Source organism: Athene noctua, chromosome 1, assembly GCF_965140245.1.
Source record: "Athene noctua chromosome 1, bAthNoc1.hap1.1, whole genome shotgun sequence".
Classification (NCBI taxonomy): domain Eukaryota; kingdom Metazoa; phylum Chordata; class Aves; order Strigiformes; family Strigidae; genus Athene; species Athene noctua.
Genome location: NC_134037.1, coordinates 192,705,469 through 192,722,025, shown reverse-complemented (window position 1 = coordinate 192,722,025; position 16,557 = coordinate 192,705,469). Strand labels below are relative to the sequence as shown.

At 36.7% G+C, this 16,557-nt stretch overlaps 1 protein-coding gene across 1 annotated transcript in view; it reads right to left on the bottom strand.

Annotated features, from left to right (window-relative positions):
- TMEM131 (transmembrane protein 131) overlaps positions 1-16,557 on the bottom strand; it is a 99,624-nt gene that overhangs the window by 59,793 nt on the left and 23,274 nt on the right. Inside the window, exon 3 of the mRNA XM_074908449.1 lies at positions 6,806-6,846. Coding sequence (XP_074764550.1) covers positions 6,806-6,846 — 41 coding nt within the window. The remainder of the gene's footprint in view (positions 1-6,805; positions 6,847-16,557) is intronic.

Below are 16,557 nucleotides of genomic sequence, written 5' to 3'. Positions count from 1 at the left end.
ATCCAAACATCTTCCTCAATGTATATCAGTAATTTACATACGCATCATGAGTTTCTCTAGCTACATCTATACTAGTACATAAACAATCTTGGACTCATTTGATGGTACTGAGGCCACATGGGAGAAAACAGCCCATGTCTATACTGTTAAAAACTCAATCTCCAGAAGACAGCAACTCTGCTCTAAAAATATTCTTTAGCTTTGCCTATACTAACCTCCCACTGGGAACTCTTTAGGAGAATGCTAGTAGATGAAAACTAAAACTACCATTCAAACAATCCAGCAGTGAAGACAACAAAGTATCTGGAAACATTGTCTACTACTGCTTATTTTACCAGTACAGTTATATAGAGCACAATCTATAACCCACAACATAAGTTACAAGAAAAAAAAATTCTTATTGAAACATTTTCTTGTTCAGAATGATGTGACTGTGACCACACTTAATTAGCTCTGCAATTCAGCCACACTTTGTTTTGGGCTGAGTAAAAATCATATTCACACAATAAAACATAAAACAGGGAGACAATAATGTAAAAGAAATAAACAGGAAAGGCTAAAGAATGGCTCAAGATCAATGGCTCCTGAATAGCTCAAGAACTAACAGCTTTTTTTAAAAAATACTGTTGTTACTGATATTAAAATAGCACTTCTGGTTTAGACCCTTGTTTTCTGACTTTGTATCAAACCTAGACACCCAAAACTAGAGCTACAGCCACATGTCCTGGGTAAGCAAACTGCTCGACAAACACAGCCAGGGCAGGAGAACCACTCAGTTCTGCCTCAGAGGGAGAGGCCAGGAAATGGAGGATGCCCTTGGACAGGCACATGTGGCTTGCCTTATGAAAGCTGAGGTGTTGAACTCAATCAATCTAATTCCATCCAACATACTTCCAGGAAAACTATGGATCAAGCAGTTGCCTTTCCATACTCCAGAACCACTTTAACAAGGAAGCTATTTACAGGAGTAAAAATTTAAGAATAGGGTATGAAATCTTAACTGTATTCTCTAATAGCACAGATCTAAACAATGACAACAGTGTAACAAATCAACAGCTTTTTAAATAAAAATTCAATGTCTCAATGACTCACTCCAGTACTTCACAACTGAATCTCCACACTTCAAGTATAACACACGTGTAATAGGGACATCTATTCATGATGATCGATTTACAGCTCTCTAAGTTTAGATGTTGAAGCATCTTCAATAGCACTTTGAGCTTAGATGTTAAAAATAGCTCTAGCCACATAATAGAGGTAAAGCAGTGCTGGGGCAAGAGTAGGCATAGTACAGTCAGCTTTAGTGTATACTTACATATGTGTGTGTGTGTCTGTGTGTGTACATGAGGATGCACGTGTATACATGTGTTTATATATAGATCACAAATAGAAGTGAAGGTGTAAGACACCAGTTGGAAGAACTGTATTCAGATCTACAAAAAATTACAGTTCTTGCTACTATTAAGTGCTGCTGTGACTCATTACAGTTGTCAAATAAGAGAACTTGGGTATACCTTCTCAGGCTAAAAAAATCAAACCTCGTGGAACAAGAGCTCAACAAAATAAAGTTTACAGAGACACTGGATATAAGAGAATAAAGTTGGAAAATTATATTAGCAGCAATATTTTGAAAGGATAAAACAAGTTGACAATAAGTCTTCAAAGTGATCACCACCTCACTTTAAAAATGCACTCTAAATGTTTCTTAAAATTTTGAAAACTGAAAAGGACAAAAAGCTCATGTACCTTCACCATCAAGATAATACTAAACAGTAACTACTCTTCTTCAATGAGTTTTACAACAGTTCTGTCAATTTTTTTCCAATTTCATAACTCTGAAGAGTGATCCAGCACCTCTTTTTTTTATTGGTAATTACTGGTAAAAGGACATATCAATTCCTTTTATGGAAAAGTTATCAGAAATATTTATAGTATTTATAAATACGATAATGAAGATCTTTATTTCAAATACATTGAAAATACAGTCAAGAGTAACTTGACCTAACTTGAACAATCAGTACATACAGAACTTATCCACATATACAGAAGGTTTAAGCAGCATTTTCTCAGACTGCACAGCTATATTATCCTGGACAGACATTTAAACTACAGAGAATTTTTAAATGGCTAAAGTCTAGTAAAGGCAACTACATCATAACGAATGCCAACTATTATAATAAAAATAACAACTATAATAAGATTCAAATGGGAACAAGCAATATTGGAATTCCCAAACTTTGCTGACTGAAAGGCCCAACATGAGTCAACTTGCAGCAGACTTACAAAATGATGATAATGTCTGCTCTGCTGGGCGCTTGCTCACTGAAGGCTGGATACACCCATGGGTAGGGCAACTTTAGAGCATAATGTCATTTAAGTTAATTACTACTGTATGCATGTAGAGCAATGGCTCCCGGTCTTATACCAAAATTTAAACATTTTTCTTTCCCTACCCCCCAAGTTTTCTAACTTTCAAAGTCAAGAAGAAGAACATGAAGAGGAAAAGATGCATCTGAATGAGACAGGACTAGTGACACTTGCCAACAAGCTCCAGCAGACCAAGAATTGGTTGGGAGTCATCTGAACCTATGAAGTTTCAGGAATTACTAGTTCCTGGCAATTATTTGAGATGCTCCCAACACTTCTTCCCTTCTGCAAGAATTTTGATTTTAAAAATAAGACTTGAAAGTGAACTACACAGAGTTCCCGGCACAACCATTACCCTCATCATACCATCCATTCTGTCATCCAAGTGAGAGGGCATCTACCTCAACTAACTACTGTACTGCTACTACCCAGAAGCAACCTACTACCAGATGCAATTCACTAAGTGTGACTTCATGTCTCAATAAGGTTAGTCACAGATGCAGTTATAAAGACAGTCAAAATATCAATGCCTGGAAAGACTGTAGGTGATATGGACGTCTATCTGTGCTGAAACACAATTTTCTTCTAAGGACATTCTATAGCACTTCCGTAACGTTTTGCTGTTTAGCACAGAATACTAGGTACCTAAAATTTTAAATAATCTGTGCACATCTCTGCATGTGGAGATTAAAAAATGCTTGTCAAATATAGCATTTAAAGGCTTCTGCAAAGCTGGGCAGTAACTCTTTCTCTGTATCCTCACTTTACCTTTCTAGCTGTTCTGGGATTTCTGGAGGAGGTCTGTGCTCTGTGGAATCTTATCTGTACCATCTTTAATTGCTACTGTGGAAAATTAAAATCTAAGCATTATTCTACATGTATTTTTCCCATATTACTTTACCAGTTGTTTAAGGGTTTTATTTCCTCCCCTGTGCCATAAATCAAGAAATAAAGACAACAGCATTAAACAGTCAAATAGCAAGAAATTGCATGGTTTTCTTTAGCAACACAAACTCTCAGAAAGCCACTACTGTGTTATTTCTATTACCACAAAATAAATTAAAAGCGTATCCAAAAAGCAAATACTTCACAGTAGATACTTTCTGTGCCAGAATGTCCTTGAAAGAATCACCTCAAAGACAGAGCATTTATGGCTAAAAAGTAAGTAACCAATCCTATTTCCCTGAGTGCCTCCATGACTTGTTAGCATTTAAAAATAAGGCCAAGCTGCACATATCAGAAAATATATTGAAATTTTTATAGTTAAAATAATTTTAGAAATATGGGTATTAAGCACAGCCTCAGTGAGAAAGTGAACTCCCACAACACATTTGACCACTTTGGTATCTGGCAGTAGCCACTACTGTAAGTGCAAATGAGTAAGACGACGTTCAACAAAAGCTTTCCATAAACTACCCCCAGCTAGTGGTTGGCTCAGCTATGCCAACATTAACCCTGTATCAGGAAAACACATTCATGATATCAGACATTAAACTTCAAAGCTAACACTTCCTGAGGGGGTTGTCTGGGGAAAGGGTGGGGAAAGAACAGGGAGAAGCTTGAATAGATGCACTGTAATCTCACCATGGGCAAGAACAAAACAAATTAAATGGCTGGTTCATTTCCCTCCTTCCAATTAGCGTTAAAAAGCAGATCAAAGAACTGAATAAATTGTCTAGATAGGGAAGAAATATCTGCAAGCTACACCAAAGAGGAGATACTATAAATCTCTAATAAGGACAATGAAAGACAAGTCATCTAGAGAAATTAAACATGTGGACCAGAAACCTAGAGTTTTTAGCAATGCTGCTGAAAAAAAAACCCACTAAAAAAATCACCCAGAAAAATACTTGAAACATCCATGTAAAACCAGTAACAAGAGAAAGAAACTGATGGACAACAAATTGGGTATTTGCTTTGTAATATGGCATCGAAAAGTTTGCAATACAGATCTTTGTCACATTGTGATTAAACTCCAAACAGGCCAGCGCTCTGAAGTAGAACAGACTATTTCTCCAGGCTAACCTGGAGTTTTTTTCAAATCTGTAAACCAGTATTTTAATAGAATACACTCTAGAACACCGACATTTCAAACACAGAAAACAATCTTCTTACAGAAGAAATGAAAATAAAAAAATCCCAGAAGCATATCTAATCCATGGCCTTAGTCTCTTTCTCAAGGACTGCCAAATTCAGTTGATTCCTGGGAAACAAAAATTGCACATATCCCTAGGTCCCAATAAAGGCACCTTCTTTCTGCCATTGAGACTGAATGATTTCACCAAGAAACTATATTCCATTTAAACTATTTTCATAATGTCTGACTCTATCCAAGACATAAAATGCACTAATCATGGTTCTCAGAAATTCAATCATCATTCCTGAAGTCATTTTTTCATACTTGAAATCTGACTGCAATCACACTGCAGCATATAGCTACAGCTGTTTAAGTTCTGGTACACAGCTGTGTCCCCCACCATATTGTAATCCCCTAACAGCTTGTAGAAGACTGCAACAAATATCCACAGCACAACAGCTCCAGTTCACAATCCATGTACAAACCCATCATCGCTGGCAGGGTAAAGTAAGTCACTGGACCATGAACTGCAGCAGCTGAGCCACAGCCACACATACTCACTTTGTCACATGAGAGAGAAACCTTGGCAGGAAGGACAGGTAAATAACAACTGGGGTACTAGCATCTTAAACCACTTACGTTGTTTGTGAGAGATGAATGATCAGAAGTCCAGCTGATTTAATATTACAAACCATGACAGGGAAGGACACAATGACCACTTAGCTTAAGGTACTTGGCTTATGGAAATGGAAATTTTGGAAGTTAGTATTAGTTATACTGCTCTGTGACCTATTTTCTTTAATTGTATTCTTCCGGAAGCATTAAGGATCATCTTATTTCAACATACAAGAGAAGTTCAATAATGAAATTTAAGAGGTTCTTTTACTGCTGTTGAAAGTCTGAGTCTACTAATGAGTGCAGGGCTTCACACAAGCAGTTTAAGATAGCAAAATGGGGAAACTCCCCAGTAAACAAATTACTTAAAGTGCGTAATTTTAATTCAATCTTTTAAAAAATATTTTATCTTGACCAAAAACGTTATTATTTGTATGATTACAGCAACCAGGAAAATTAAACTCAAGTAACTCTAAATGCATGGTAACTTTACATGTGGTAATTCATTCTCCTATCACAGTATACACACAGAGGTGTATATAGAGTATGTGTAAGTGGTTAACAGAGAGAAACCAGTACTGAATACATCTCTGAAAGTGATTACTTATGGGAACAGTTTAGTGAAATGCATATTCTGCTTGCTTAATCCAGTGTTAACAGGCAATGAGAAAACAAAGAGTTTAGTAAAAGCACCAGGTGGAAAGTTTAATTTGAGGAACTTCATAGATGAGAAATAAATGGGCAGAAGTCCTCAAGGGCAGATAGAAGCCTCCGTTGCTGGGGAATGGGAAAGACTACAGATTCAGAGAAGGTACAGCACCACAAAATTTTAATTTTTATACAGAATGACTAAGCTAAACTTTCTTAATTAAAAAGCAAATGAGATGTTCATATAACACAAAGTTTGACAAAATTCACATTACCATAATATATAAATTGCCTCAGGCTTCAGATCAAAATATAAATTAACTGCCTTATTTCAATACATAATATTAACTCTTCTCTTTTATATTAACACAATAAAGATAATGTGAATTTGTTTTAATTTCATCTGGAGTGAAAGACCTTCCACATCCTCATAAGATTCTTCAGCACCTTCACGTTCACTCCTTCCCCCCGAAACCCTGAATTACAAGTATACTTAGAAACCTAGTACTAAGTAAGCCAAATTCTACAGTATCTTTACACAATTCAGAAGATTTAATTGCAAGATTTAAGTCTGTATCTAATCAGAAGGCAGCAGAGAGCAAGTGATACAGATAGGATCAAGGCTTTTAAGTGAAAAACGTTGCTTTCTTTTCAGAGATTTTTTCAAAACTTGTTGCAAAGAGAATGTAACAGAGACAGGGAGGGCAAGGAAGAAACTACTGAAAGTAGTATCATACATTTTTTTCTTCAAAAGGACCCCAAGAACTTTTGAAGAGGGTAAACAAAACTTCAGTAAAATAAAATAATCTATGAGCAGAGTCTCAGTTTATCCCCTCTTTATTTACACAGAATTACTCTGTAGTATACATTACAAAGTGAATTAAAGAATTCTTTCATTTCTTATTCCATGTGAAGTGATTAGCTGTCCAATATTAAAAACTGTTTTACATTCTAGCTTAAATTTCCCGAGGGACATAACTGAAAAATGACACGATTCATATTGGATCTTGTGTACACTAAAACTTTATTATTCTTACGAAAAATATTGCAAATCTCACAATAGGATGGCTGTATAAAACTTTAGAAAATCATGCTTACCTTTTCTGTTGATATGAACTGAGGCCTATAGTTGTCTCAGTCTGTAAAATAAAAAAAATAAATTTATTAAAGACACTGACAGCATTATACTTCCTGTGGGGAAAAAAGAAAAACCAGCAACTATAACAAGATAGTAGATCAGACCTTGAAAGACAAAAGGAGAGGTTCTGATTTGGAGCAGAAAATGCAAACTGGCTTTTTCCAATTACTTAAATAAAGCCTCTACCGAAAGACTGTTTGGCCCTGGACAAGAACTGCAGACAATTCCAGTGGCAGGAACTCCTACAAACTGTAAGACAAGCAGCAACTTAACAACTAAAAAATTGCGAGGCGGAAAAAAGCCCAGGAAATTATAATGTAGGGAGCAAAAGAAAGACCTAACATAAATGTAAGAAACAAATTACAAAGAAAAGCATATAAAACAAATAACAATCAAGCAATTACCTCACTGGTGTAATTTAACGAACTAGAAAACAAAGAACACTATAATCTCCATTTGATTAGGAAACTTCATCTCCTTTCCTGCTAATGATCTTCTATACTCCATTATTCATACCTTTACTACCACTCCGCTGGACATCACAGTTAATTACCTGAAAACAAGGAGGTTAGGTTGTCTAGGAAATTCAAACTACTTTCTCCTTGTCTAAGAAATCCCAACTGGTTTAGAAGGCTGTGTATGGAATGTCCTCCTGATACAGCTGAAGTTAAAACATACCTGACTGAAAACTGTCTTCCCACAGGATTTGGGGGGCAGATTGAGGATTTCAGTCCTTCTCTTAAAGGCATTTCACGACCAAGACAAATATTTATCTTCTGGGAGTGGGAAGAAAGCTTACAGGTTTGATAAAGTCTATGGCGCATCTTGGCTCATCTGACACAGTTCATCTCTAATAGAAGGATGTCATTCATTCACAAGGGGAATGCAAATTTTTCATTTATCATTTAAGAAGTAAAATAAGGTCCCTTAGCTGGGTACTGATTTCTATTTCAGCTATAAATTACACTTGCTTTCCTTGTTTTTCCTATGACAAAAGTATTTTTTCTTTAAATAATTCTTTGGAGGTTATCTCCACTTAAAAATTCCTCAAATAAAAGAACCTATATTTTATTTTGGGTTTTTTTGGAGATACTTCTTTGAAATTTTATAGTTACTAATATTAAATCAGTCTACAAACATTAATGTTCGATTCATGTCAAAGATCAATTCTAGACTGTAAATCTAATATTGTTTCAGATTTTAAATGAAATTATTTTGTTTATAGACCCTCCAATTTGTATCAAACTAAAGCAAGCTAGAAGCATATTATTTACCATTGTAAAACAAAGGCAATCTGTTTGTATCTTGAGGATTTATTTGCAATTTTAAATGTCTAGGCAGAGCATCAATTAGCTTTTTTGTTTTAAAACCTCTGAAATAGAGAGGCAGACTGCCTTGCTAAAGGGATGTTGCAGGAGCAAGGGGTTCACATGAAATTATGTTTTGCAGTACAGCATGATCAGTGCCGTTTTTCCTCACTGAACAGAATGTTAAGAGACATGGTAAGTTGTTTTATAGTGCCAATTTTATTATAATTTAAAAATCAGCAAGTTTTCATTTAAACTTAGCAAGCTTTTGTCTAAACTTACGCATTACATTTGTACTGTAATGAGGAAAATGGAGCATTTCTTACTTTTCATTAAAACACATTGGCTTGCAAATGTTTCCATTAAGTTTTCCTAACTAAAGTATACTAATAAGCTTTTAGTTCAGCTTCTTAACTTCTGATGTCACCCACCACTTTCTATTTCCAGTAAGATATAAGTAAATACTTACAACCTGTAGTGAATTATTTCAGAATACTAAGAGAAATACAATTAAAATGAAGAAAGAATAATTTTAAAATCAATTTTAGTTAATGGATGAATGCTTAAGACACAAAATGTTTGTATCTAAAACTTCCTAAGAAGTACTGTCTCAAGTTAATTAATTGATTAGCTCTGAAATCTAAATAATTTAATTAGAAAAAAACAGATCTCTGCCTTCCATACCTTATTTTATCTTCAGGCTGGAAAGGTGAGAGCAAATTTCTCAGCTTAAAAAATAGACAGGAAACTGAATCAAAGTGAATCAGCTGAAAATATTTTTTCTCCATGCAAAAAGGACCTGTGCTGTCAAAAGGTGGTTTAACACACCATACAAGCACTTGTTTAAAACACTAAGCCAGTGATTTTACAAGATCTGCAGAAAATACATATTGCTGCAGTACTTCAAAACCAGTTTTAATAAGCTTCAAACAGGTACTTATAATTGCATATGCTTATTCTTATTATCTACTTTTCTATCATAAATTTGACAACCAGGAATCACTGTCTGCTTTTCCAATTTTTAATATTTTTTTTTATTTTTTTATTTTAAACTACGTTACTGTTGCCTACAGCTTGCAAAAGTACCCATTTTCTCTAAAAGCACAGAGTATACACGTGGCTTTGAGGGCTCTGCAGGAGAAGCTGCACAGCCTACTGAGTAGAAACAGACTAGTGCTTGCTCACAAGGACTGAACTGCCTGAGTTACTTGACTGCAGTCGAGGTACGCTGATCTTAACCACAGCCCGCTACCACTGATCTAGGCTAACAGACAAATTGCTCAGTAATTCTCAGCATTTATGAGCTTTCTGCACATCTCCGATGCATGTAGCAAGTAGGACACTCCAAGCGTTGATGCGGAAATTTTGGGTCAGAAGACCTAATGCAGATGTACCCAAAAATGACACAATTCATTCCGAGTGTTTTCTCTACTAACTGAAATAATTTGCTATGCCTCCCTACTAAACAACTGCATATATTCCTCTCTTTTTCACTACAGCACAGTCATTTAAAGCCATTCTTCTCTTGATTTCACCAGTTGCATTCTTCCATGCTGTAAATTCACACCACTGACTTTCCTGCCTACTGGAGAGAGACAACCAAAAATTGCTGAGACAGTGTTCCTGTGAAATATTGTTATAACACTGTACTGGTTTAGGCTGGGGTAGAGTTAGTTTTCTTCATAGTAGCTAGTATTGTGCTGTGTTTTGGATTTGTGCTGAAAACAGTGTTGATAACACAGGGATGTTTTAACTATTGCTGAGCAGTGCTTGCACAGCCTCAAAGGCCTTTTCTACTTCCCACCCCACCAGCGAGGAGAGGCTGGGGGTACACAAGAAGTTGAGAGGGGACACAGCCGGGACAGCTGACCCCAGCTGACCAAAGGGATATCCCACTCCATATCATGTCTTGCTCAGCAATAAAAGCTGGGGGAAGAAGGAAGGGGGGGAACATGTGGAGTGATCTGTCTTCCCAAGTCACCATTACGTGTGATGGAGGCCTGCTTCCCTGGACATTGCTGAGACCTGCCTGCCGATGGGAAGTGGTGAATGAATTCTGTGCTGTGCTTTCCTTATGCATGCAGCTTTTGCTTTACACATTAAACTGTTTTTACCTCAACCCACGAGTTTTCTCACTTTTATTCTTCTAGTTCTCCATCCCACCAGGGGGGAGTAAGCAAGCGGCTGCATGGGGCTGAGCTGCTGTCTGGAGTTAAACCGCAACAACCAAGCTTGCTCTATGAAGTTAACAGACATAATTAACAGACATAAACATCCTGTATTCCTCTCCAATGTCCTTTAAAGTGCATTATTCACTACAACTAAATACAGCCTCCCTTTCACTATTGATTTTTCTTTAGAAAAATAACTAAAGCACATAATTAAATTACTAGTTACCTGACAGTCAGATGATGAAGCCAACAGGTTCAGATCCTATGAAATGGCAACCAAAATAGTTATTACCAACACTGTCCCATCCTTGGCAACTAGTTTTGGCTCTAACAGAGAGCATTCTCTAAGTTATAAATTATTCAGTAGAGAAAGTTGTTCATTATCTACACTCTCAAGTGTCATAACTAGCAGTCAGTATAACTAATACTAGTTTAAGACTCCACTCAGGCCAACTTTTAGACAGAGGGTAGTGTAGAGATCAAATTGAACTCCAGAAACATACAGAAACAAATGGAAGTACACATCACTGACAATAGTTGAACTACTACATTGCCACGGCTGTAGTTAACTGTTGGGAGTTAAATTCTCTGGTTGATCATATACTCAAGTTTTCCCACCTATGTTCTGAAATTACAAATTTACTGTGAAAATATTAGTCTAATATATGCACATAAAGTTTAGAATCACAAATCACTCTGATAGGACATTATAGGTCTGAAATACTTTTAAGAGCAAAAATCCAAAGACTCAATCTTATAAGGAAAAAACCTGTTTTTTGCTTTCAGATGTCTGTTAAATGCAAGCAAAATGACAAATTCATTTCAATGATGCTTTTTGTGTTTTGAGCAGGATGCTTGCTTTCTGCTTTATTTGGGGGGTTTTGTGGGTATTTTTTTCTGTGGATTTTGTTCTGGATTTCTTAGGTTTTTTGTTTGCTGGGGTTTTTTAAAATCAGGGTCAATCAAGAGCAAAGAAACAGCATACCAACTTCAGCAGCTCATCAACCATAGCATCATGGAACTAAACCAAAAATAAATCTCATGTGGCAGTTTCTATAATTACCACTCATTTTTATTACACGTCAATCTTTAGAGACGTGCAGTAAACAAAAACATACAAATGTGTTCAGTTACATATTCTAAATACTTTTTTTTTAATTTGATCTTCAAGTAAAATTGTGGACCTACTGTGCTGCAGTCTGGCATGCTATTTTTCCTGTGTGACTGCATAGAACTGCCAAACATAAATGCCAAGAACTAAAACCATGTACCAGATCAATCCACTATTCAAAGTGTAGGTTTTCTGTCGAATACCGCCAGTTTATCAGGTAAAGAGAAATAAAACTATTCTCTTCAGTAAATAGTTTATTCTCCTGTAAAGGATACATCTGTAATAGAGCAGCATTAGCAAAATATGATTTATAGGACATTTTTATTAAATCTTATCTAGACAAGTATTACAAATAACAAAATACTACCTTGCAATGTGCAGATCAGGAAGAAGGCTGCACATGCACACTATTAATATTTCAAGAGACATAAGCTAGATTACAGGGAAAAAAATTCAATTGGATTAATTTCCTGATCCAGCTGACCACCTAACAACAAGAACTAAGGTCAGCACAAAAGAATCAGAAATATACAATTGAATGGGAAAAAGAAGAGAAAGGGGGGAAAGATCACCCCTTTTAACAGTACTGGTGTCTTATAATCCTTCTACCAAAAAGGCTGCATTCAAGACTTGGAGATAAATTTTAAAAAGTTCAAAAAATCATTTAAGGATAGCATATGCATTTAGACTGTTGCTACTAACAGTTGCATGCCTTAATTTATCTCTTACATAACCCTAGAAAGATTAAACTATAAACCAAAGGGATTTCAGAATAAAGATCTGGAGACAACTTGCACACAGTGAGTTAGAAAATTTGAAGGCAGTCAGCCAGCACTGGTTTCAAGACTTAAAACAATTTCTCTCCAGAGGCTCATATCCTCAAGAAAGATTTCACAGAGAATCTGTACCTGAAAGCACACAGACTCAATACAGTTCTGGAACCGTATCAGACAAGCACCTTGCGCACATGGAGAATCAAAAACCACACCTTACTGTCTGAAGGTTGTCTCCAAGACATACCCACAGCTGTTAACAAACTGGTGAGACATTAAAATTAACCTTTTTGTTTTGTTTTTTTGGCTAAAGTTATAATAGCTATTCTTCACTTCTTGGTAAGAGGTCATATTACCTAGCACTACATTCAGTCATCTAAACATAGGCATCTGCTGCCACTTGAGATGAATGTCCCAGGGCAACCTGCCTGGTCTCAGACTGACATCCAGAAGGGCACACAGTTTCTCCTATGCCCTGTGCCATATCTGCCAGATCCATGCAGATGTCTGGGACAGCCCAGTACATCTCAAATAGCACTGGTTACCTACATTTAAGCAACTGAATTAAAGCCCTCAAGTCTTGAACAAGGACAGCGGTGGGGAGGAATAGTGGGGGGACGCAGCAGCTGAAGCAGTGAGACCCTCTTAATCAAGAACTAAGGTTTCTAAACACCAAATGTATTTCTTTAAAATTACCAAAACTCTCAACAACCAAAGTTCTCTGTATTCCTACATAAGAGTATCCACACTAATTTAAAAGACTCAATCTGAAAAACTCTATAAGACCATTCCACATATTTTAATGTAAGGCTGGTTCCTTCTTGTAGAAAAGCTATGGGCTGTTTGCAACTAAATGTTGAGAGAGAGCTACCAAACCTGTATGTAGATGGCAGTTTAAATCTTCATTGCTGCATTCATAAGCTCTATGCTAATAAGTAGGATAATTAAAAGAAACATGAATATCTTGCCTAAGGTAATGAAAAAAAAAGGAATGCTGTAATCTGAAAGGAAGCTGAAAGTGGACTGAACTGAGTCATTCTTGCCATAATCTTTCATGACCCAAACTCACATAAGGAAACAAAAACATTAGTTAACTCTAGCTGATGCAACACATACTATTGACACTGGCTTTGCAACAGTCATTTACACATGGGCATCAATTAATTTTAAACTAAAGCCTAGGGATGGCAATTCTTACTGTACAAGAAGAAGAAACTGCAATTTTTCTTCTGAGCAGCAGCAGGACTTCAGCTAGTCACCATCAATGGCAATTATTTAAGATGGCTTTTATTCTTTTATAATACCACACACACTGGAAGCAAACTCCAGAGGCCATCTAGTCGACCCTTGCTCAGGAGAGGTCTAGTTACTGCAGGCTGCTCACAGCTTTGGGCCATCGAGTTCCAGATAGCTCCAAAGATAGAAATTCTACAATTTCTCCCAGTAACTTGGTCCAGTGTTTGATCACCCTCAAGTTTAAAAGCTTTTTTCTTACATGAGTTTGGAATGTCCCATGCTGAAATTTATGTCCAAAGCCTCCCATCTTTCCACTATGCACAATGAAAAAATCTGGCTCTCATCAACTCTACACTGCCCACAGCAATTAGCCTTACCCGCAGTCTGCTCTCTAAAGGCTGAAGAAACACATCCTAATGGGAGAAGCATTCCAATCCCTGATAATCCTGGTATCCCAAGCTGTGCTTGCTCCAGTATATCAGTGCCTTCCATGCACTGGGTAGCCCAGACTTGACACAATACTCTCCAGCAGCAGTCCCACAAGTGCTTAAGTGGGGTGAAATCATACCCCTTATCTTCTGGCTCCACATTTGTTCATACGGTTCAGTAGACCAGCAGCCTTCTTTGCTACAAGGGCACACAGCTAACTTACCTTCAACTCATCTACCACGACCACACTCAGGTCTCTCCTGCAGTGCTGCTGTCTAGCCAGTCACTGCCCAGCCTGTCCTGTTACACAGGTTAATTCTCTCCCAGGTGCAAGACTCGCATTTGCCTTAGCTGAATATCATGATGTTTTCTGTCAGCCTGCCAAAATCCCTCCGAATAGCAACCTTGCCTTCCAGTGTATCAACTATACCCAATTTGGTAGTATCACAAACTTACTGAGAGTACTCTCTATACCATCACCCAGGCTGCTAATGAAGACATTAAGCAGTACCATCCTCAGTAACAAGCTCCGTCATGGGTAACTGACTGACAGCTGAACTTTTGTAGTATAGAGTACACCCATCAACATCAGTGGCCCAGTCACTTTATTGCCCACTTATGAGCTCTGTATCTTAGCAGTTTGGCTATACGGATATCAGTGGAGATCATATCAAAACCATTTTAAAAGTTAACATACAATATGAAAATCTGAGGTAATAAAAAATACATTTAAAACTTTACACCCGGAAAACACTATCATTGATACACCAAAACTGAATGGTTGGCACTTCTATTAAGATACTTCTTTACCGTGCCATACAAAATGATGTACATATCATGCAGAAAATACTAAAACTTCTCCAGTAAGAGAACAGCATTGCTGATTCCCACGCACATAACTCAGTCCTGTAGCTTCCTTGTTGCAAAACCACCCCAAGTCATGTTAACATTTAGGAGCATTATGATGGTCATTACTAACTTCTGTGACTAGCACTTTACAGCAGTTTATGAACTAATACAGCAAATATGTATTAAGTATATATAACCACACATGTTCTCTTTTTCCCCTATTGTAGATATTCTGCAAACCAGTATCAGTTAAATAATTTCTAGGAGTTTGCCTGTAAAAAAGCATTTCATACACCTAAGATTACTGTAGTGAGGGTAAGTGCAGTGACCCATGTCAAGAGAATTTGACCAAAGAGTCTCACCATTTTCCTCTTTCATTGTAGGAATATCCTTATGTAGTAGTATTTTTAAAGTAGCATAACTACTTTCCAAACAGTCTGAATAGAAGATCACTCACTCTGTAGTGGCCCCAACTACATTGTGCAGGAAAAAGTTAGATACCCAAGGCAAGAGCTTGCAATAGAATGACCTGGGAAACAGTCCTTTATGAAATAAAAGCAAATGAAAACTTTTCTCTGAAGAATAAATTTTACTTTACTGTTCACTTATCAAAATAAAGTCCTCAAAAAGTAAGATAGCATGTTGGCTTAACAGGAAAGGATAAATTATTAATAGTTGTAGTTTATTTCAACACTCATATTTGCAGACGACATTGTCAGGGGCCTGAAGCATCTGTCAGGACACACAGAGGAAGTGGCCTGACACTAACAAGGCAAGGTTCAGCTGAAGGAGGGCTCAAATCTAAAACTGGGAATAACTGACTAAGCAGTAGTACACTAAAGAAAATAATGTGTCTGAAGAGCATACATAGTGAAATACAAACTATGAGCAAACAACATACTGTCAAAAATTTACAACTCATTTTGGAATTACTAATACAAGTGTTTCTGCACACAGCAACAACTTTTCTGTCATTTCTCAAAACCTCAGAGTACTAATGTCCCAATTAAACACTATCCTTTAAGTAGTGTGTAGACAAATAAAAATCCAGTAAAGAAAGTTACAGTGTGTTTTTAAAAATTTGCATGAAGAAGTTATAGGTGTCTTAGTGCAAAATTATCATTATGAAGAGGGCAAAAATACTAACAAAACCCCAACTGAATATATACTGGAGAAAAAAGAAACAGCAAAACCAGTTAGGCATAAAACAACTACATACTTAAGGAAACTTGTGAAAGTTACTTCAATATACATTTTAAGAACAGAAGAGTCAAGCATCTGCCAAGGGTAGTCCATCTACACACAACACTACCTGAAGAAAGTACTAGGTGATCTCCTGAGGTCCATTCCAACGAAACAAATCTATGACTCTGAAATGTCAACCAACTATATAGACATCTGCAAATTGCCTGCTGTTGAAGAGAAAACCCAAACCCTATACTGCACTGAGCAATGGACAATTTACGTTAATACAATTCTTACCCTGTATTCAGTATCTAAATAAATGATTTGAAGAGTTCAACAAGTTGTGGAGTCATTAAGGCGACTCATTCATAAGGAGAATAAACAGAATTAGGAAATTCTCTCATTATTGTAATTTAATCCATGGGCAGAAGTAGCATAAATTTATTCGAATATAAACCTTTAATCTAAACGTGCATGCTAAAGAATAAAATTCTCACTTTTGCTCTGTTAAAACAGAGGGCAAAGCTACATCACGTAACACTTTCCAATCCACATACTGGAAGTCCACACCCAAAAAGTACAGCCTCTACTTTGCTACTGCTACCCACTAGCATGAACTAATTAAATTTCCATTGCCAGTTCATTTTTACT